Source organism: Phyllopteryx taeniolatus, chromosome 19 (assembly GCF_024500385.1).
Source record: "Phyllopteryx taeniolatus isolate TA_2022b chromosome 19, UOR_Ptae_1.2, whole genome shotgun sequence".
Taxonomy (NCBI): domain Eukaryota; kingdom Metazoa; phylum Chordata; class Actinopteri; order Syngnathiformes; family Syngnathidae; genus Phyllopteryx; species Phyllopteryx taeniolatus.
Genome location: NC_084520.1, coordinates 2,518,618 through 2,542,113, shown reverse-complemented (window position 1 = coordinate 2,542,113; position 23,496 = coordinate 2,518,618). Strand labels below are relative to the sequence as shown.

General features: G+C 40.7%; 1 protein-coding gene and 1 long non-coding RNA gene across 25 annotated transcripts in view; one reads left to right on the top strand and one right to left on the bottom strand.

Moving 5' to 3' along the window:
* The window catches only part of llgl2 (LLGL scribble cell polarity complex component 2), a 137,209-nt gene that overhangs the window by 79,914 nt on the left and 33,799 nt on the right, over nucleotides 1-23,496 (bottom strand). For 21 of the 23 annotated variants that reach the window (XR_009785640.1, XR_009785639.1, XR_009785641.1 and 18 more), the window contains exons 6-13: nucleotides 16,965-17,123; nucleotides 13,490-13,652; nucleotides 13,260-13,389; nucleotides 13,110-13,164; nucleotides 11,115-11,269; nucleotides 10,696-10,907; nucleotides 354-421; nucleotides 104-257 (exon numbers count right to left, since the gene is read on the bottom strand). Coding sequence is in view for 10 of the 23 variants with exons in the window: in XM_061756011.1 (XP_061611995.1) it covers nucleotides 104-257; nucleotides 354-421; nucleotides 10,696-10,907; nucleotides 11,115-11,269; nucleotides 13,110-13,164; nucleotides 13,260-13,389; nucleotides 13,490-13,652; nucleotides 16,965-17,123 (1,096 nt within the window). In the remaining 13 variants the exon portion in view is untranslated. Of the gene's footprint in view, nucleotides 1-103; nucleotides 258-353; nucleotides 422-10,695; nucleotides 10,908-11,114; nucleotides 11,270-13,109; nucleotides 13,165-13,259; nucleotides 13,390-13,489; nucleotides 13,653-16,964; nucleotides 17,124-18,844; nucleotides 19,373-19,515; nucleotides 21,494-23,496 lie in introns of those variants that run through there. The other 2 variants (XR_009785643.1, XM_061756018.1) reach the window with 2 other exon arrangements.
* LOC133469218 (uncharacterized) lies at nucleotides 10,331-11,066 on the top strand. Of its 2 annotated transcripts, none has more exons than XR_009785654.1 (3): nucleotides 10,331-10,511; nucleotides 10,723-10,776; nucleotides 10,855-11,066. It is a non-coding gene; the product is annotated as an uncharacterized LOC133469218 (long non-coding RNA). The 2 variants fall into 2 exon arrangements; XR_009785655.1 differs by having other exon boundaries at nucleotides 10,331-10,528.

Sequence of the window (23,496 nt, the reverse complement as noted above, 5' to 3'; positions counted from 1 at the left end):
TCTATGGAGGTGAAAATAGCCAAAATATGGGACCTTTAAGATTCAGGTGCAATGATTGTAATCACGAAAAGAAAGGAAAACAAGGTTTTAAACAAACACACACCTTTCTGAATGGTGGCCATTCTCCTTCAGCACCTTGCTGCATGTTGTCATTGGGGTCAGTGTCTGTGTGGAAGACTCCAGCCGTGCTCAATTTGTACATGGGATACAGACAGACTCCTGAGGCATCCCAGAAGCGCACAGTTCCATCCTCATGCCTACACATAACAGGCAAACATAATACTGTTAAAAATTCAAGTGAATTTTGTTTGTTGATGAAATAAGGTTCACAACAACAATTTAGGTGACCTGACCCTGTGAGCAAGAGATCTCTCTGTGGAGGATCTGGGGCCAAGTTCTGCCCTCCGGTTATTGGCCATGGCTGAATAAAAAGAACATAGTGTTTAAGAGTTATGCACACTTAATATCAGTTGAGTCAATGGATGCAATTAGGGCCAGAGTACCAGGCAGTGCGAAGGCCCTCTTTGAATCGCTGTTTATCATTTTGAATGAAGCAACTTTTGGGGGGCTTCAACATGCCAGAAACTGAACAATTTTTCCAAGTACGTGTATCCTGATGAAAATGTCTGTCTGTCTGCATGTCTGTAGATCTAGATTACTTTACAGTATGCAAAATTATTTGTATCCTATTACACAATATAATGCGATAACTGTCCCACGGTAATGTTCTTGACATAATCTTAAAAACATAGGAAATTCAAACAAATTGCTCTGGAAGTGAATTTCTGTAGGTTGGGAGGTCTCATCGTAATTTCCTTCGGTTTTTGCCCTTGAGTTAGTCATTTTCGGTATTTCGTTTTTGGCCAAGAATTGTCATTTCATTACATCACAGTAGTTATATATTATATATAAGTATAATTGTGAGGTTCAACGGAGCAGACTGACTAGCCCAACGTGGTTACAACATCAACACGAGGGATGAAAGCAGAAGCTAAGCGTACGTATTTGATTTAAGGAGCGCAAAAAGGGCGACGCTGTAGTTTGCCAACCGCCGTTAAACACAACAAAAAAAGATGACAACATCAGTGAAGACAAAATGCAAGAAAAAAAAAAAGACAAAATCCCAAAAGTGTGGGAGAATTTCAGACTGAGCAGAAAGGCGAACACCGGTGATGCAACATCTCTGAAGCAAGAATGTGGTGGAAGACCCAAGATTAACGTCGCGCAAATCAGTGAGTTTAATGTTAATGCAACTTTCTAACAAAGTTAGCCCTGTGGAGGGCTACGATCTCTATTAATTATTACTATCGTTGAATTGTGGCCAGTTTATTACGATAGTGACAAATACAGTATGTGCACGACTATAACGTGACTTCATTCAGGGTGCGTGTCATATTACCATAATATCGTGTATAATGCGCACCCATGTATAATACGCATCCCCAAAGTTGACCTCAAAATTCTGGAAAACCCTTCTATGTATAATGCGTTTTTACAATGCATGATTTTGCTTCTACCCGTATGATCAAAACGAAGTATCTGTATTTTGTTAGTTTTTTCAAAGAATTATTCTGAAATTAAGCACTTTATTTGAACACGTAATACTTTTTATTTACTTGCTCTTATTTTGACATTCACAGCCCTACTTTTATTTAGTAAATAAGAAAACACAGTTGTGCTCATATGTTTGATTACCCAGGCAGAATTTGTAAGATGGGTGCAATTCTTTAAAGAAAACATGAAGGGCCAGGCGAAACATTTAATTTTATTTGAACGGGATTGAAATTAAACTGTCAACCATTTCAGAAAAGCATTACCATCAAACAAAACATAACCATGAAGAAATGAACGATGTTTGTTGCTCAGTCATCAGTCAATATTTAAAAAAAACTATTTCACAAATTCTGCCAGGGTATGTAAACTTATGAGCACAACTGTACATATTATGCAATCATACGTACCCCTGTCATATTGAAATGAATGTGTAGGCTACACCTTTTTCATAACCTTTAGGTGGCGGTGGCTGATTGGAATCAAAGTGTACAGCTTTTTCATAACCTCTAGATGGCGGCATACATTTCTAAAATGGGAAAGTTCTTTTTCATTTTCCCCTATACAGGGAGTACAGAAAATATTCAAACCCCCTTAAATTTTCCACTTTCATATTGCAGCCATTATCTAAAATCATTTAAGTTATTTTTTTTTCCTCAATGTAGACACAGCACCCCATATTGACAGAAAAAAATTTCATTATTGAAATATTTGCAGATTGATTAAAAAAGAAAAACAAATATCACACAGCCATAAGTATTCAGACCCTTTCCTCAGTATTTAGGAGAAGCACCCTTTTGAGCTAATACAGCCATGAGTCTTTTTGGGAACGATGCAACAAGTTTTTCACACCAGGATTTGGGGATCCTTTGCCATTCCTCCTTGCAGATCCTCTCCAGTTCTGTCAGGTTGGATGGTGAACGTTGGTGGACAGCCATTTTCAGGTCTCGCCAGAGATGCTCAATTGGGTTTAAGTCAGGGCTCCTGCTGGGCCATTCAAAAACAGTCACGGAGTTGTTCTGAAGCCACTCCTTCGTTATTTTAGCTGTGTGCTGAGGGTCATTGTCTTGTTGGAAGGTGAACCTTTGGCCCAGTCTCAGGTCCTGAGCACTCTGGAGAAGGTTTACGTCCAGGATATCTCTGTACTTGGCCGCATTCATCTTTCCTTTGATTTCAACCAGTCGTCCTTTCCCTGCATCTGAAAAACAACCCCCACAGCACGATGCTGCCATCTTATATTATTTCTCACCATCTTAGAGTCCTTCAGGTGTTTTTTAGCAAACTCCATGCAGGGTTTCATGTGTCTTGCACTGAGGAGAGACTTCCGTCGGGCCACTCTGCCATAAAGCTCCAACTGGTGGAGGGCTGCAGTGATGGTTTGTCCCATCTCCCGACTGCATCTCTGGAGCTCAGCCACAGTGATCTTTGTTTTTTTTTTATACCTCTCTCACCAAGGTTCTTCTCCCCCGATTGCACAGTTTGGCCAGACGCCCAGCTCTAGGAAGGGTTCTGGCCGTTCCAAACGTCTTCCATTTAAGGATTATGGAGGCCACTCTGGTCTTAGGAACCTTAAATGCAGCAGATTTTTTTTGTAACCTTGGCCGCCGGGTCTGTGCCTTGCCACAATTCTGTCTTTGAGCTCTGCAGGTAGTTCCTTTGACCTCATGATTCTCATTTGCTCGAACATGCACTGTGAGCTGTAATGTCATAGACAGGTGTGTGGCTTTTCTTATCAATATGGGGTGGTGTGTGTACATTACAGGAAAAAATTAACTTGAATGATTTTAGCAAATGGCTGCAATATAACAAAGAGTGAAAAATTTAAGGGAATCTGAATACTTTCCATTCCCACTGTGTGTGTGTGTGTATATATGTATGGAGAGACCCTTTCCAAAAAAAATTTAATATCATGGAAAAGTTAAAAACAAATATTTCCATAATTCCATTCAAAAAGTTAAACTTTCATAGATTATAGATTCATTTTCAAGTATTTTTTATTTTTACATAATTTGGGCTTCCATCTCATGAAACCCACAAAATCAGGAATTCAAAAAATGTTAATACTCTGAAGCAATCAGAGTATTATTTTGCAGGCCATAAATATTTTAAACTGAGTGTCACACACTAATCATCTACTAAACTCAAAGCACCTGCACAGGTTTCCCCAGGTGTCATTAAATTGCTTCAGTTTGGTTCGATTGTCTCAGTTGGGTGCAATTTGGGGAAGACTACACACTTGACAACTGGCCAGAAGACCATCATTGATATCCTCCCTCCATAGGATGGGTAAGCCACAACGGTTCATAGCTAAGGAGGCTGGCTGTTCAGAGAGTGCTGTGTCTAAGCATATCAACGGAAGGCCAAATGTGGCAGGAGAAGATGCACCAGCAAAAGAGATGACCGTGGGCTTCAGCGGATTATGAAACAGAGAAAATTCAAGGATCTAGCAGAGATCCAGAAAAAGTGGAATGAGGCGGGTGTCACAGCTTCAAAAACCACCACATTTAGACGCATCAGCGAGAAGAGCTACAATTGTCAGGTTCCTCAGGTCAAGCCACTTCTGAGCCTGAGCCAATGTAGGACGTCTCAACTGGGCCAAGAAGGAGGAGGACTGGGCTGTTGCCCAGTGGTTCAAGGTCCTCTTTTCAGATGAAAGTAAAGTGTCCCTTTCATTCGGGAAACAAGGTCCAAGGGTTTGGAGGAAGACTGGTGAAGAACAGAATCCAAGCTGCTTGAGGTCCAGTGTGAAATATCCAGAGTCAGTCATGATTTGGGGTGCAATGTCCAGTGCAGGTGTTGGTGAACTCTGCTTTCTTAAATCCAAGGTCACCGCAACAGTCTACCAGAATGTTTTAGAGGACTTAGTGATTCCTTCTGCTGAGGATCTGCATGGAGATGCAGATTTCATCTTCCAGCAGGACCTGGCCCCTGCCCATACCGCCAGGAGCACCAAAACCTGATTTGATGCCCATGCCATCACAGTGTTTGACTGGCCGGCCAACTCCCCGGATCTAAATCCCATTGAGAATCTATGGGCTATTATCAAGAGGAAAATGAGGGGCACCAGACCCGAAAACAAAGAACAACTGACACCAAGTGTTAAGGAAATCTGGGCTTCCATAACTCCCAGGCAATGCCACAGGCTGATATTCATTTGCACCGACAAGCGGCTGGATTGCTGTTTGATTATTGATAGATTTTAGGTGTGGTCTTGGCTTTCCATTCCTTTATGCACCTCCCTTTCTTCATGTGTTCAGTACTTTTCCCCTGTCATTTCACATTACTACACACAACTTAATTTCTTATCTTTTTTTGTTCTACTTTCTTTGTATGTATGGATTACTTGGGTTGTTCCCAACATCTGATAAAAATTTCAATACCACCTTTGGAAATATATTTAGTGAGAAAAACGGTGACGTGTTAAATACCTATTTCAGCCGCCGTATGTATGTATGCATGCATGCATGTACAGTATGTACACATGTACTGTATGTACGGACGTACGTACGTGTGAAACTTGTGTCAGTTTCATTCACTGAATTCTTTATTTCATACATGTATGAAAATGATTAAAAAAAAACAAAAAACAGACAGGATTGAAGTAAAATAAAAGAGAAAAATCATCCATACCCAAAAAAGGTAAGTAAAAACTTATTTACTCCTTGCCCTCTCTACTTCCCTATTATCTGATATAACCATTACTTTATATGAACAGCAATATGCAATAGTACTAGAGCAGTGCTGCCAACCTATAAAATTTAACTTTCAGAACAATTTGTCCAAATTTGTCTGAATTTTCATTATTTTCAATATTTTGTCAAGAACATTTCTGTGTGACAGTAAATGCAGCCCTATGGGGGGCACAAGCCAGTCCAAACTGTAGGCCGGTCACAAGCCCGGATAAATGCAGAGGGTTGCGTCAGGAAGGGCATCCGGCTTAAAACTTTGCCAAACAAATATGAGCGTTCATCCAAGGAATTCCATACCGGATCGGTCGTGGCCCGGGTTAACAACGTCCGCCACCGGCGCCGTTATCCTACAGGGCGCCGGTGGAAATTCAGCTACTGTGGGTCGAAGACGAACGAGAGGTGGAAAGCCGGTTCTTCGGCAGAAAAAGAAGAGGAAAGCACAGAGCCTAGAACTGAATGTGGGGACTTTGAATGTTGGGACTATGACAGGAAAAGCTCAGCAGTTTTTTGACATGATGATTAGGAGAAAGGTTGATATATTGTGTGTCCAGGAGACGAGGTGGAAAGGCCAGAAGTTTAGGGGCAGGGTTCAAATTATTTTACTATGGTGTTGATGGGAAGAGAAATGGAGTAGGGATGATTTTAAAGCAAGAGTTAGCCAATAATCTCTTGGAGGTGAAAAGAGTATCAGATTGAGTGATGAAGCTGAAACTTGAAATTGAGGGTGTTTTGTATAATGTAATTAGTGGCTATGCCCCACAGGTAGGATGTGACCTAGAGGCGAAAGAGGAATTCTGGAAGGAGCTGGACAAAGTAGTTCTGAGCATCCCAGACACAGCGAGAGAGTTGTGATTGGTGCAGATTTTAATTGACATATTGGTGAAGGAAACAGGGCTGATGAAGAAATTATGGGGCAGTTCGGCATCTGGGTAAGGAACCTCGAGGGACAGATGGTGGTAGACTTTGCAAAAAGGATGGAAATGGCTGTAGTGAACACTTTCTTCCGGAAGAGGCAGGAACATAGGGTGAACTACAAGAGCGGAGGTAGAAGCATGCAGGTGGATTAAATCTTGTGCAGACGATGTAATCTGAAGGAGGTTCCTGACTGTAATGTAGTGGTCGGGGAGAGTGTGGCTCGGATGGTGGTGTGTAAGATGACTCTGATGGTGGGGAGGAAGATTAAGAAGACAAAGGCAGAGCAGAGAACCATGTGGTGGAAGCTGGAAAAAGGAAGAGTGTTGTGCGGCCTTTTGGGGAGAGGTGGACAGGAGGAGCTTCCCAGAAGACTGCCAAGGTGATCAGAGAAACAGGCAGGAGAGTACTTGGTGTATCTTCTGGTAGGACAATGGAGAAGGAGACTTGGTGGTGGAACCTCAAAGTACAGGAAATCATACAAGGAAAGAGGTTAGCTAAGAGGAAGTGGTACACTGAGAGGACTGAGGAGAGGGGAAAGGAACACATGGAGATGCAATGTAGGGCGAAGGTAGAGGTAGCATAGGCCAAACAAGAGGCATATGATGACATGTATGTCAGGTTGTATACTAAAGAAGGAGAAAAAGATCTATACAGGTTGGCCAGACAGAGGGATAGATCGGAAGGATGTGCAGCAGATTAAGGTGATTAAGGATAGAGATGGAAATGTGTTGACCGGTGCCAGCAGCGTGCTGGATAGAATAGTTTGAGGAGTTGATGAATGAGGAAAATCAGTGTGGTGGACCAGGAAGTAGCAATGATTAGTAAGGGGGAAGTTAGAAAGGCACTAAAGAGGATGAAAAATGGAAAGGCAGTTGGTCCTGATGACATACCTGTGGAGGTATGGAAGCATCTTGGAGAGGTGGCTATGGAGTTTTTGACCAGCTTGTTCAACAGAATTCTAGCGGGTGAGAAGATGCCTGAGGAATGGAGAAAGGTGTGCTGGTGCCAATTTTTAAGAACAAAAGTGATGTGCAGAGCTGTGGGAACTATAGAGTATAAGTAAAGTTATAATATAATAAAGTTGATGAGCCACACAATGAAGTTATGGGAAAGAGTAGTGGCGGCTAGACACAAGTGAGTATTTGTGAGTAACAGTATGGTTTCATGCCTAGAAAAAGTACCACAGATGCATTATTTGCCCTGAGGGTATTGATGGAGAAGTACAGAGATGGTCAGAAGGAGCTACATTGTGTCTTTGTAGATCTAGAGAAAGCCTATGACAGGGTACCTAAAAAGGAACTGTGGTGCTGCATACGGAAGTCTGGAGTGGCAGAGAAGTGTTAGAATAGTACAGGACATGTATGAGGGCAGGAGATCAGCGGTGAGGTGAGCTGTAGGTGTGACAGAGGAGTTTAAGGTGGAGGAGGGACTGCATTGGGGATCAGCCCTAAGCCCCTTCCTCTTTCCAGTGGTGATTGATAGGCTGACAGACGAGGTTAGACTGGAATCTCCGTGGACCATGATGTTTGCAGATGACATTGTGATCTGCAGTGAAAGCAGGGAGCAGGTGGAGGCATGCACTGGAAATGAGAGGAATGAAGATTTGATGAAGTAAAACAGAATATATATGCATGAATGAGAGAGGTGGAGGGGGAAGAGTGAGGCTACTGGGAGAAGAGATAGCAAGGGTGGAGGACTTTAAATACTTGGGGTCAACAGTCCAGCGCAATGGTGAGTATGTGGTAAGGAAGTGAAGAAACGAGTCCAAGCAGGTTGGAACGGGTGGCGGAAGCTGTCAGGTGTGTTATGTGACAGAATAGTCTCTGCTTGGATGAAGGGCAAGGTTTATAAGACAGTGGTGAGGCCAGCCATGATGTACGGATTAGAGACAGTGGCACTGAAGAGATAACAGGAAGCAGAGCTGGAGGTGGCGGAAATGAAGATGTTGAAGTTCGCTCAAGGAGTGACCAGGTTGGATAAAATTAGAAATGAGCTCATCAGAGGGACAGCTAAAGTTTGAGAGAGCAGACTTTGATGGTTTGGACACGTCCAGGAGAGAGAGAGTGTGTATATTGGTAGAAGGGTGATGAGTATGGAGCTGCCAGGCAAGAGAGCTAGAGGAAGACCAAAGATAAGGTTCATGGATGTTGTGAGGGAAGACATAAGGGCAGTTGGTGTGAGAGAGGAGGGTGCAGAAGATAGGCTTACAGGGAAAAGGATGACACGCTGTGGCGACCCCTAACGGCACAAGCCGAAAGGAAGAGAAGAAGATTTCTGTGTGACAGTAGATCATCGTAATAATAAATTTTGGCTTCAATGTTTGTCATTTAATGTTTTTATTACATCAACCTTGTACCAGTATCAGTATATGAGATTTCAAAGTTCCATCTTCAAAAACATACCAAAAATGTCTGTGGAATAATTTGCCTTTGCCAATTCTGTTTTAACCCTAGTAATAAATAAATAAATAAATAAATAAATATCAAGTCTATTAAACCAGATTAATCAGATCTCAAATGTCAAAATTAAAACAGAGCACTATTTTGCAAACAAGTACCATTGCTTTTGTATGCACAATAATTTTGGTTTATTTTTTTGTGTAATGTCCACAAATGTAATTGCGTCTCCTCTTGCATGCTATTTATATTTATTTACATAGTGATATTTCCGATATCCACAATCGCTGCTGAAACGATTCAAATTCCCCCATTGTGGGACTAATAAAGGTGCTCTTATTTTATATGACAAATATGTATTATTATTAATAATAATAATACACTTTTAACCTGCCCACATTCTGAAGTGAGGTGTGCAGTGACGTACTAATTCATTTCCGTTTCAGACGCGGCGTCCTGTGTGGACGTGTATTATTTTATATTTATATCTCTAAACGTATTAATTGGTCTGTTATTTTGTTGTTCAAAGTTGGTTACACTCAGTGAAAACGCTGTTCCAGCCAGACCTGTGACAAGTGTTTCACCAAATCACTTCAATGTTTTGCGACTGCTTAGCAATTAGCATGGCTTTGACATACTCTTCGCCTATCCACTCCTCGTCCTGCCTTCCTGACACTTTTGTAAAAAGCATGGTAAGAAGTGTAGCTTATTTGCTACCATGGAGGCGATGAACAGTGACTTACAATGCATTGACACCTGACGCAAAGAGATTTTTTTGCCTCCGTGGCTGCTCAATCGGGGGCGTAATAAAATAGCGTGCACCATCAGCTATTCAATGTGGACGCGCCGGTAATTTCAGATGCTGGATATTTTTTTTTTTTTAAATATCCATAACAAGTAAATGTTCAGTGATTTCCGTAACAAAATACGGACGTTCTGTAATATGTGGCAGCTCCAAGTACTTAAGTACAGTTAACTACCCTACTTAAGTGCAGTAACAGTACAAGTACTTCGTTATTTCCCACATCTGACACTGGATATAAAAAGTCTACACACCCCTACTCCAATGTTTTCTGTGATATAAGAAATTCAGGCCAAGATAAATACTTTTTTTCATCATTAATGCGACCGATTACCTATTCAACGGAATAAAAAAATTATTATTATTAATTTAAAAAAAAAAGAAATCTTTTGGATGAGGGAAACACACACCTTGGCGGCACGGTTGCCGACTGATGAGCACATCTGCTCCAGTTTCCTCCCACATTCCAGAAACATGCAGGGTAGGTTAATTGAAGACTCTAAATTGTCCGTAGGCGTGAATGTGACTGTGAATGATTGTTTGTCATTGTGTGCCCTGCAATTGGCTGGCGACCAGTTCAGGGTATATCCCGCCCCTCGCCCAGAGTCAGCTGAGATAGGCGCCAGCACGCCCGCGACTCTAGCGAGCATAAGCCGTATAGAAAATGGATTGATGGATGGAAATACACACCTCTTTCAAACTCATGTGAAATGGGCATCAACACACACCTGCCACCATCTATAGTGCCTCTGATTAACCCCAAATAAAGATGAGATGTTCTAGTAGGCTTTTGTTTCCATTTTTTTGCTTTATAGCACAAGCCTGGCTTTAAATGGCGGGAGGTGTGTGCTAACGCCAGTTTCCCATTAGATAGTTTGAATGTGGTTAATTCTAAACACAGCCAAATCCCCAGTTATTAGGGTGTGCACACTTTTGCAACCACATTATTGCAGTTATTTATTTTTACTTTCACCCCTAAAAGATTTCTATTTTTTGCGGATTGAGTTGTACATCTTATAGGTCACATTAATGGTGGAAAAAGTTTTGAAATTATTTCTTGGTCTTGTTTTTTTAGGTCACAAAAACGTGGAATCCGAACAAGGGTGTACACCTTCCATGTCCACTGTACAGATGCCTTGTTCACTTTCCACATTCATGGTGAGCTAAACAAAATGGTAAGAACACTGAATTTGGCTAAATTAGTTTTATAAAGATTGTATTTTTATTGTTATATTATTATTATACATTGTTACATTGTTGGACAATATCTAAACTTGCACATTCATATTTTATTTAATTTTTTGCTCTGATAAAAAAATGGATTGGGTAGAATTGATTGTACCTTTTTTGAGTAACTTGTCTTTTGTAGCTCTCCAGCAGCAAGAATTCTCTCCCACAGTTTGAGAGGGATAGCAGAGACATGGTGAGAGCAGGTGATTGCTGAACTGTGGAGTGGAACCAAGTAAGGTGTCTGAATGACTGGCCATCCCTCTTCCTCCAGGTCAATCGCTACCAACTCCTCTTCAACCAAGACCACTAATGTGTTCGGATCCCCTGGGCAAGTGACATGACAAGTGATAATAGGAATTAAATGCAGTTAATTTGCAGACAAAATAAATACTAATACGGATGAATGGTTGACTCAGTTGAAGACAAGTTTATTATTAAACACTCTCTTAGCAAAACTGTCTGTCATGATCATGTATGAAATCTTCAAATTAGTTAAAATTCGGAAACTGGGTGTTTTTGTATGCTACCTACCACTTTGAAGTTGTCCATCTTTGATGACGAAGAAGTCAATGATCCTGGAGGTGAAGTCCAAGGCGACATGTGTTTTATTATGGATGACAGTAATGCAGTGCCTGTCCCCAAAGCTGGCCCTGGGCATGCCACCACTGAAGATGAGGAATGGTGTCCTATAAACATGTTAACACACAGGTCAATCAATCAATCCAGAAATCAATAGGAATAACTTGATACTTAATAACTTGAGCGCATTTTAAATGTCCCAAGGACACACAAGGGGTTAATTAATATACTTTAATTTTGGAGAGAATGTGCAGTGATCCCAAACTTATTTTTTCAAAAGACAATTCTTGTGATCGCAAATGTAGCTGGTTGAATCTGCAGCCTTAGCTTCTGATAAGCTTTAAACGATAAAGTTGCCGATGCGGTGTGGCTTTAGGGTATATGTGTGTTCGGCAATGTGCATGCGCCACAGAAACCAGGCTCCGCGCACTAAATAGGGGCAGTCAATAAATGGGGCGATCATTGCCGAAGAGCCTTTCAAATATCCACACGCTCTCCTTTATTTCTCACCGGTTTCCTTTCTTTGTATTATTATAATATAGCTACAGAAGCCAGGACAATCCCTGTCTTACTTCACAAAAATGTCATGTTGGTGGTTCAATATAGTATAATGCAGTAGTATATGTGGAGCCTCAAAATGGTGTTTTCTGATCTGAACACTCAGGTGTTGTCTGGTGTGCGTGTGAGTTGCCAACCAGTGTTGGGAAAGTTCGCTTTCTATCCGAATTAGTACAAAGTTCAGTTCACTGTTCCAAAAATGAACTAGTTCAGTTCATAATTAAAAATGTTTTACTAAGTTCATCGTTCAAAAAATGAACTACAGTACTTCATAGTTCTCCCCTCACCCCGATATGTTGCTGACGGGCCATTACCCTCAAAATACTGACATTTCATTTCCCCATTGTTGCCACCCATTCAGTCCACACTAGTAGCCAACTGCAGCTTTCACCCCACAATCACAAAAACATGAGGAAAAATGAAATGTCTTTAAAATGAGTAATTACAACAAAAACAGGGCTTTTGTCCTCAATGAGCAAACAATTAAAAAAAAAAAAAAAAAATGAAAAAAAACAGTATGACAGGAACGATGAAAGGAACTTAACTGCATTTCTCCCAGCTCTGGCTGACTATATTAACAAAATATTTTATCTCATCTATTCTTATAAAAAAAAAAAAACATTCCATATTCTGACGGTGTGATAAGTACAGTGTTTTAACTAAAGCATTGTGATACAAATAATTTTCGTAGTAATCAATTTTACAATTACTGTATGTCCCAAAGAACACACTCACTCCCATTGACGCAGTGTCCCTGAACACACCTCGCGCACTCGCGATGTAAACATGAATAGCGCCCGTGGCCGCATTTAAGGATTGCCAAGTACGAATTTTTTTTCCCCCTGACATATGAAGGCTTGTATAGTGTGTTCAGCCGGGTTTTGTCCTGGAAGTCCCTATAGTATACAGTGTGTTCAGCCGGCTTTGTGTTGGAAGTCTCTATAACAAAACCTGGCACTCTTGATGGTAAATTAACTTAAGTTCAAAAGCTGTTCACAGACCCCAGAATGAGCGCATTCTCAATAACGTTCATCAAGTAGAAATTAACTAAGCCCAGTTTACGTTAGTCCAAAATATGAACTGAACTCGTTCAGGTACAACACTGTCCACAACTGTATTTATCTCAGGATCGTCCAATTCAGTCACATTCAGCCGCGGTGCTTGGTGTATGGTGGGACAAAGACACATGGGAATGGCTTTAAATTGTGAAGAATATGTATGTTTCCTTTAAGCAAACGGTCCAAAACATCTGTTTCTTTGTATACGCTTGACAAAAAGTACATTCCATGCATATCATCCATCAGTAAACATTAAAATATAAAGCATTTAAAAAAACAAGCAGGTGACAAAGTATTTAAAAAGCGTTAATTAAAACTAAAGATAACATACCCCTCCTTTGTTTGCAGCTGAATTATTTTAGAAATCGCTTTGCATGGGAAATGCCCTGGGAGAAAGAGAGAAGAAAAGTCATTCACCCCCCTCCAGGAAAATGTGTTTCTTGTCCAACAGTTTAGGAAAGTGAACAAGCATCATCCTTACCATAAGGAATATCTGATTTCTCCACCTCATTTCCATCCTCCTCCCCAAATGTCCAACGACAATAGCTTCCATCACTGTGGGAACTAAGAATGTAATCTCTATCCTCTGTCCACCACACACTTTCCAGTTGCTGTGGTAGGGTGGACATTGCAAAAAACAAATATCAGGATTATTGCACTGATCTAATAATCGCTGGGAATTTTGTTGATTTTCATGTCATTTCTTCCTACCTGAGTAGCCGGAAAGTGCTGGATAGCACACCGTTTCTCAAGATCCCAGATGACAATAAGACCTCGTCCATAACCAATAGCAACGTGATTTGGGTTAGCCGGGTTCTCCTGTAGGGCTTCAACATGTTCTAAACTTCTATGCCCTACATAATCATCTGGTACACTGAAAGAGATGAAGATGTGTTTCTTTACACAAATAAAGCAACCCCACCTCCAACACCACCACCCCCACACACAGATAATAATCCTCTTTTGATTGACATTGTCAGGAATGTTACTTTATATTTTATTTAATTTATATTAAATGGATAATTTTCTTTAGGGCCAGAGCACGAGCACCAGGTGGTACACAAGGGGATTTCGAGTGAGTTAAACAAAACAAAACATTTTATTTCCAAGTTTTAAAGCAGTTGCTGGCAATACGCCATCATGGACCATGGATTCTCGACTGTTCACACACGGTGAGTTGAATAAAAAAAAGATGGCTTTTCGTTATCAGGATGTGAAACTAATCGGGACATCAAATTTTGCCCATATCATACACAGCACAACTTCACTTAACATTGTTGATGTATAATGCACATGCATGGAACCGATGAAATACATTTACATACATACATTTACCGATGAAAACGCTGATGATTTTCTGGTGACTTCAAGTAGTGAGGCGTTTGTATCCATCAGTGGCGCCAACTTGATTATAAAAAGTGAGGAAGACCAAAGCCCAGCTTTGCTTCGTGGTTGCGCACCCGAAACATCCCAACAGCTCGTATTTTGTATTAAAGAGGGTTTTGCTCTTTGTTAGTGGAAGAGGCTTACATATTACTGAGGTACAGAAAATACAGTGGCTGATATAAGTATTTAACGCGTCACCATTTTTCTCTCTAAATATATTTCCAAAGTTGCTATTGACATGAAAATTTCACCAGATGTTGGGAACAACCCAAGTAATCCATACATACAAAGAAAGTAGAAGTTAAGTTGCGTGTAACAATGTGAAATTACACAGGGAAAAGGTATTGAACAGATGAAGAAAGGGTGGTGCACAAAGACATGGAAAACCAAGACAACACCTAAAATATATTGATAACGCTGGGGAACACAATTTTTGTTGAGTTAGGTCAGACACCTGTTTTTAACTAATTTTTGGGTGTGGAATCCAAAACTGATCTCAGTTTTTCTTTGTAAGGTCAGGTTTTTGAACAAAGTGAAACAAATATATACCTATGTAAATAAAACACTAAGATGGAAAAGTTACAAGCTTTGGAAAAAAAATAAAAAAACAGCATAAAACGAAATAGAACTTACAACAGTATGCCCACGGTTACAAGGTTAAGCAAAAAGCCAGCACAAATCCTCTTAATTCCTACTATGATAGCTTTCTGTTTGTAGCTCTTGATAGTACTGACCTGTTGGGTCTTAATTGTGACTGCACGAACAAGTTGCCATGTAGCGGTCGATGAGTCCAATCGTAATCAGCTGGCAAGTCTTACTCCAGCTAATCAGTGGAATTTTGCTTATCTGGAGGGTAAGCTGTGGAGAAAAAAACTTGACGCGCGAGAAAAAAAATGACTGCAATTTTGGAATTAGCATGCCAATTTTATTTTTAATCAGCATAAAAATCTAACTCAACAGAATTTTTTTTTTTCCAAATTGTTCCCCAGTGTAATCAAAGTCAGTGCAAATGAATATCAGCTGGTTCCGTCCTAATGGATGGCCTACAAAACGGTCTCATTGCCAAGGTGTGAGTCAAGACAGATCTCATGATGGGTAAGACCAAAGACCTGTCTTCACGATCATCGCATACTAATTGTTGCAAAATATAACGATGGCACTGGTTACAGGCGCAAATCTAAGCTCCTGAATGTTCCAGTGAGCACAGTTGGGGCCATAATACGTACGTGGAAAACCAATCATACCACCATATATTTGCCTCGATCAGGTGCTCCTCGCAAGATTTCTGACAGAGGAGTGCAAAGAATAATCAGAAGACTTCTCCAAGAGCCAAGGACCACCTGTGGGAAAGCTTCAAAAAGACCTGGAATTAGCAGGTACTGTTGTCACAAGGAAAACAGTGAGTAATGCACTCCACCGCCATGGCCTGTATGCACGCTACCACGCAAGACCCCATTGCTGAAAACCAAAAAGCATGTCAAAGCTCGTTTAAAGTTTGCTGAACAACATTTGGACAAGCCAGTTAAATACTGGGAGACTATAGTCTGGCCGGATGAGAGCAAAATTTAACTCTATGGATGCCATAATGCAAACCACGTCTGGAGGAGAAATGGCACTGCACATCACCCTCAAAACATCATACCAACAGTGAAGTTTGGAGGTAGGAACGTGATGGTGTGGGGTTGATTTTCAGCAAATGGTACTGGTAAACTACACATAATTAAAGGAAGAATGAATGGGCAAATCTACAGAGACATTCTTGACAAAACTCTGCTGCCATCTATGAAGATGATGAAAATGAAATGAGGGTGGACATCTCAGCAGGATAATGATCCAAAACATACTGCCAAGGAAACTCTCAATTGGTTTCAAAGAAGAAAATATAGCTGCTAGAATGGCCCAGCCAGTCACCTGACTTGAATCCAATCAAAAATCTATGGAAAGAACTGAAACTCGAGGTCCAAGATTTGAAGGCTGCTTGTGTGGAGGAATGGGCCAAAATCACACCAGAGCAATGCATGCGACTAGTTTCTCCATACAGGAGGCGTCTTGAACCTGTCACTGCAAACAAAGGCTTTTGTACAAAGTATTAAATAAATACCAGTTGAAGTGTTCAATACTTTTTCCCTGTGTAATTTCACATTACACATAACTTAATTTCTGAGTTAATGTCTTCTACTTTCTATGCGTTTATGGGTTACTTGGGTTGTTCCCAACATTTGGTGACATTTTCATGTCAATAGCACCTTTGGAAATATATGTAGTGAAAAAATGGTGACGTATTAAATACTTATTTCAGCCGCTGTAAATCGATCACTCTGATAATTTGGGAGAAGCCAGCAACCACATAAAAACCATGGTGTATTTTATTTAACTTGCCCCAAGTGAAAAGTCAAAAGACTGTGACTCACAAGGGCATATAGTACTATGCAGAGTTTACCAAAGTCCTTGCCCTAATGTCCTTCATAACAGGACGCTTGGAAACTTTTCAAGAACTTATGAATGAAATTAAACAGAAAGGAGTTAATTTTGGCTTGAAAAAGCCATTTTGGCCAAGTTCAAGGGTTCATACTTTGACAAACTCCTGTCAGGAATTGTTTTTTTTTTTTTTTTTCAATGAACCCCAATCTGAACCTGGTATCCTAGACTGATGGGCGCTGCTTTCAGCTTTAATTTTTGTTTTTATTATACCATAACATGTACACTACGATTTATTGTATATGACCAAATCACAGTCTCTCAATATTGAGCATTGTTATATTTGTAAAGGTAGAATTTTTCCAGCCATGTGTTTTCCCACCTGTTGGCAACTTCAGCAAGGCTGATGTTCCTCTCTTCGAGCTCTCTGAAGCCAGGGACCTGAACAATAAAGACATGCCCCCCCTCAGTTCCCAGCAGCAACAACTCCCCAGAAGAGTGGGCCAAGACTGCTGTCACTCTGGTCACACTTGGTGGGGCACTAGGGAGAAGTTAAGGTGAGAGATTAAATAAAGTTAAGATGCAAGGCTTTCACAACCTGATGCAAAGTGTCCCAAAGTGGTCTTTTTGACATTCAAATTGTTTAAATATACAGTGGAACCCCGATATAACGGATATCGGATAAAACTGTTTCCATTTGTCACTTAAACTGCCGTTGACAAAGTTTGTTAGTTCCAGAATTGGCCGCTGCTGTTTACTGGCGCTCTGGCGCAATGTAGGCAAAGAATGGGACGGACGTATATCTGGGTCACAGATTTAAAGAAAAAAATGTCATGATAGATATACTGTATCTATTGCCTATTGTACATAGCGAGAGAGAGAGCGACATGGAGGCGGTGTTAATTCTGAGGAATACAAACAAGTCTCTGGAGTCCAGAACGTGCTATTTTTGGTACATTAACAGTTTTTGGTTTTTTTTGTCCAACAGTTTGCCTTTGGCAACGGATTTGGAAGTCGAAAGGACACCAATTCCTCGCGGCTCATGAAAGCGACTCGCCTGTTATGAGTACTGTACGTCAACAATGTCACCATGACCAAGCACACAAATGTGAAACTTTCAAAGATTCTCAAGCTTTTTTTCTATATTTATTTACCATAACTTTGTACTGTACTGGGCATTTCAGGCCACGAAAAAACAAACAATTTTGCACTGTACAGTAATATGGGTGCGCACAAAAAAAGTATTAAAAAAAAAGTGCTTCAATGTAACGGACAATCGGCTACTGTATATCAGACGAGCCCGCACCCCTATTTGTCAGTTCTATAGAGTCTCCACTGTATACCCTACCCACACATAAAAGTGTGTAATACAGTGGTGTGAAAAAGCATTTGCCCTCTACCTGATTTCTTATTTTTTTTCATGTTTGTCACACATAAATGTTTGCCATCATTAAAAAAGTCAGTCGAAGACAACAAAAGTAAACACAAAATGCAGTTTTTAAATGGTTTTTATTATTAAGGGGGAGAAAAAATTCAAACCTATATAGCCCTGTGTGAAAAACGGGTTGCCCCCAAGACCTAAAAACTGGTTGAGCCACCCTTCGCAGCAACAACTGCAATCAAGCGTTTGCGGTTACTTGCAAGGACTCTCTTACGGCGCTGTGGATGAATTTTGGCCCACTCATCTTTGCAGAATTGTTGTAATTCAGCCACATTGGAGGGCTTTTGAGCATGAAACGTCCTTTTTAAGGTCATGCAACAGCATCTCAATAGGATTCTGTCAATTGACAGAGAATACTTTTGAAACATAAAAAGACATTAAAAAAAAAAACACTGAGCAATAAAAGGTTACCAGGAATGTGGTAACGCCGGTACAATTATTATTATTTTTTTGGGACAATTGTGCAAAAAGATGCAGAGTCCTCTAGCAATTAGAGCAGTTTAAAATGACAAATAGAACAATAGTCCACAATGACCATTGTGCAAAGAGCGCAGAGACTGGTGCAGATGCTCCTCAAGCACATTAGTGGCCAGTATAGGTCAACAACAGATAAGCAAATAGTGCAGAGTGGCGAGACTACTACAGTGAGTGCACGAGTAATGCATAATAGGCCCGACAGAGATGTGACAGCAATCTCAAGTCAAAATTGGCAGCATGTTGCAATGGAATTGTAAGTTAACTGTTTAAGAAGTTAATGGCAAGAGGGAAGAAGCTATTGGAATGTCTGCTTCTTTTAGTTTGCATTGTTCGATACCGCCTACCTGAGGGAAGGAGCTGGAAGAGGTGGTGACCAGGATGTGGAGGGTCCAAGAGGATTTTGCATGCTCTTGTCTTAGTTCTGGCAGCGTGCAAGTCATCAAGGGCCAGTAGGGGGGTACCGACAATCTTTTCAGCACTTTTGATTGTCCGTTGCAGTCAGAGTTTGTTATTTTTTGTAGCCGCAACCAAACCAGACTGTGATGGAAGAACACAGGACTGATTCGATGACTGCTGGGTAGAACTTCCTCAACAGCTCCTGTGGCAGGCCGTGCTTCCTCAGAAGCCGCAGGAAGTACATCCTCTGCTGGGCCTTTTTGAGGATGGAGTTGATGTTGATCTCCCACTTCAGGTCCTGAGAGACTATAATTCCCCAGGAACTCTTGACGGTAGACACAGGGCAGTTGGATAGCGTGAGGGGCAGCTCTGGCGAAGGATGCCTCCTGAAGTCCACGATCATCAGTCTCTACAGTCTTGAGTGTGTTCAGCTCCAGGTTGCGTTGGCCGCACCACAGCTCCAGCCGCTCCACTTCCTGTTGATACACAGACTTGTCACCGTCTTTGATGAGGCTGATGACTGTGGTGTCGTCTGCAAACTTTAGGAGTTTGACAGCCGAGTGCATTGAGGTGCAGTTGTTCGTGTAGAGAGAGAAGAGCAGCGGAGAGAGGACACAACCTTGGGGCGCCGCAGTGCTGGTGGTGCGTGTAGATGATGTGGTGTCCCCCAGCCTAACCTCCTGTGTCCTGCCCATCAGGAAGCTGTAAATCCACTGGCAGATAGCAGGTGAGACGCTGAGCTGGAGAAGCTTGGAGGAGAGGAGTTTGGGGGTCCAGCAGGGGACCTGTTATGCGCTTGAGGTAGTCCTGCACAAGGCGTTCAAAGGACTTCATGACCACAAATATCAGGGTGACAGGCCTATCGTCATTCAGACCCGAGATTGCAGGTTTCTTGGTGACTGGGATGATGGTGTAGCGTTTTAAACAGGATGGTACTTCAAACAGTTCCAGAGATCTATTGAAGATCTGTGTGAAGACTGGAGCGAGCTGGTCCGTGCAGACTTCGAGGCAGGATGGGAACACAAGGTCTGGGCCTGCTGCTTTGTTGATCTCTTGTTCTTTGAAGATGCGTCTCACCTTGTGTTCGTGGATGGTCAACGAAGGAGGAGTTGTCAGAGGTGCGACGGTGGTTGGTCGTGCGGCTGGGTGGGCGGGGGGTGGCGGGTTTTTTTTCAAATCTGCAGTAAAAGGTGTTCAAGTCATCAGCTAGACTTTTATTGTTCTCAGCTTGGGGGGGATGGTCGCCTTGAATTGGTTAGCGATTGTAATGCATGCCAGTCTGATTTAGAGTGGTTAGTGGTAAACTGTTTTTCTAACTTTACTGCATAATTTCTTTAGTCAACTGGTTTCTAGCGCAATTATACAGGGCTCTATCTGCACTTCGATAGCGTCCTCTTAGCCTGGCGAAGTTGCTTAAGTTTGGCAGTGAACCACGAATTGTTGTTATTGAACATGCAAAATGACTTTGTTGGCACACACACCTCTTCACAGAAACTGATATAGGATGTCACAGTGTCCGTACATTCATCCAGGCTGCCAAGTGAATTTTCAAAGACACTCCAGTCGGTGTAGTCTAAACAGTTTTGAAGTTCTATCTTTGCTTCGTTGGTCTACTTTTTCACTGTTTTCACCGTAGGCTTTGCACATTTAAGTTTTTGCCTGTATGTTGGTATTAAGTGAATTAAGAGGTATAGCACGGTATGTGTAGTATAGCAGTGGCTAAAATGTTATTTTAAGACAGTCGTCGTGCTGCTTGTATTTTGGGAGTTTGTGGTTGAGCTTTGTTAATGTCCACAAGAATAATGAGGGGGTGAGTCTGTTTTTTTTTTTTTTTTCAAATTTCGTTTACATGTTCAGTGCGCGTTAGCAGTGGGGCACTCGTTAGCTTGAGGAGGAATGTAAACACCGGCGAGAATGAAAGCTGCGAACTCAACGCGTCGAGTAGAATGGCTTAAACTTCAAAAACAGCGACTCCAAATCCGGGCTGCAGTGTGTGCTGAGCACTGTGACGTCGGTACGCCTTTTTCCGTTGATATTGAAGCATATACCGCCACCTTTTGTTTTCCTTCTTAACTGGGGCAAGTGAGGCCTACAGTTCTTTGGATGTCGTTGTGGGGATTTTTGCGACCTCTTGAATGAGTCGTCGCTGCGCTCTTGGGTAATTTTGGTTGGCCGGCCATTTCCTGATTGAAAACAGGTGTGGCAGTATCAGGCCTGGGTGTGCCTTGAGCAATTGAACTCAAGTATGATAAACCACAGCGATGTTTTAACTTCACACAGGGCCATGTAGGTTTGGATTTTTTTTCTCCCTTACTAATAAAAAAAAATGTAAAAACAGAATTTTTTGTTTACTTGTGTTGTCTAACTAATTTCATTTGTTTGATGATGGGGAAACATTTAAGTTTGACAAACATGCAAAAAAACAAATCAGGAAGGGGGGCAAAAACTTTTTCACACTACTGTATATATATACTGCAAATTAAAGAAATGCAAAAGGCAGCCTTGAGAAGTAATTGAGCAGTCTTCTACTATAGTACCTGAAAGTGATACTTTGTAAAAGTACAAGTACCTGGCCGGAAAATAACTTTGGTTGAAGTTAAAGTGACCTTGTAGAATATTACTTAAGTCTTAAAGTATCTGAAATTACATGTACTTGAATCAAAATAATTTTGAGAGATTAAATAAAATAAATGAAAAAAAAGTATTTAAAAAAAAAAAAAAGTGGTTCAAACTTTGATTATATTTTTATGTATTTAAATTTCATGTATTTAGTTTATTCCAGTGGTGTCGTGTTAGCTTATGAGCGAAGTTAGCTAGCACACGCTAGCCTGGCCAACACTAACAATATGCTTAAACACATTAGCTCAGGAAAACTAAGGCCTGGCGTACACTGGGTGGCGTGCCTGAAAGTGACTCAAATAGACCTTTTAAAGAAAAAAAATAAATAAATTGTTGGGAGACTATTTACCGCACACCAAGCAATTAACTCATTCACTGTTGTGGCTGTTTATATTCGTCAACTGGAATCCAAGCGTACAGAAGAATATTACTGCCACACCAGGGAAAACAAAAATAATAATCTGAACAACAATGTGACATGATAAATTTCACATTTTAACGTGATAAATTGTCACGTTAAAAGTATGATAAATTTGACCATTTGATTCATTTTGTTTAGCTGAAAACAAAACGAATCAATTACTTCCGTCTCAACTCACTTGTATGTCTTCCATTTAAACACTTGGTTTTATTTTTTTTACAGGATTATAGAAGAGCAACGTCGTTACGTAGCTAGTAACTTTGGTTTATAAGACTAAAAAATAAGACCTTCATCGAGCTCTGCCAGTGACCTGAATCTTAAGTATTTGCTTTGTTTTGTTTAGCCGAAAGCAAAAGTGAAGCTATAACTTGATAATCACGTTCAAACGTGATAATTATGTTAAAAACAAATTTATCACCATGTTAAAACGTGAAACTCATCACGTTAAAACATGGAACACATTGAAATAAAATTTATCACATTTGAACAGGATAAGTTCATTCATTCATTTTCCGTACCGCTTATCCTCACTAAGGTCGCGGGCGTGCTGTAGCCTATCCCAACTATCTTCGGGCGAGAGGCAGGGTACACCCTGAACTGGTCCCCAGCCAATCACAGGGCATATATAAACAAACAACCAGATCCTCAGAACTGTGTGTACTGTATTTGAAAACAATCTTGCCTTCGTATTAAGTGATATTGGCATTGCTGCTCTCCCCGCATTCCGAGAGTCGATTTAATGTCTAGGTTAGAGAATCTAGTTAAAGTCCAGGTTAAAGAGTCTAGTTAAGGTCTAGGTTAGGGGTTAGGTCCCCAACAATTTCGAAGACGTTTGAATATTGTAAAAAAGAGAAGCACTTCTAACAGGTATTGGAAAATGGAAAGTACACACCAAAAAAAAATTTAAATAAAAAATAAAGGGTACGGCCGAATTACCAGTGTGCACGTCACCTATTATGTTTCGTATTAGAGAATATAGAGAGAAATCTGTGGATTGCGTGGAGATGTGCATAAAGGAATGTGGTTTCCCAGCAACAGGGAGCCTCTGTACAACAACTAAAAAAGAAAAAAAGGAAAAAAAAGAAAGTTGATTGAAAATAATTATTCAAGGATTTGGAACTTTTAGATAAAACTGTCAAATGTCTGGAAATGTGGTTGACTGTTAGCTTTAGAAGAAGCTTTCTGACAAAACTATGTGTTGGGCAAGTTACTGATAACTGTGTATCGCTTGGGGTCTAATCTGTCCGAGTTGGCCAACTGATGTGTTGGTGCATGTATGTTAATGTCTGTGTGTGATATTTGAGTGACGAATGGTGGTCTCTTGGCCAAATGTTTGGTGAAAGTGCGTTGTTTGACTGATTATAGGTAGATCTGTTCTTCACTATGGATACTGTATCTGTTTGCGTGTTACTACTTAAGCAATGTGTTGTGAGCTGTTGCTGCAGGGGAAAATAAGTGGTGGAAATATATATATATATATATATATATATATATATATATATATATATATATATATATATATATATATATATATATATATATATTTTTTTTTTTTTAAGG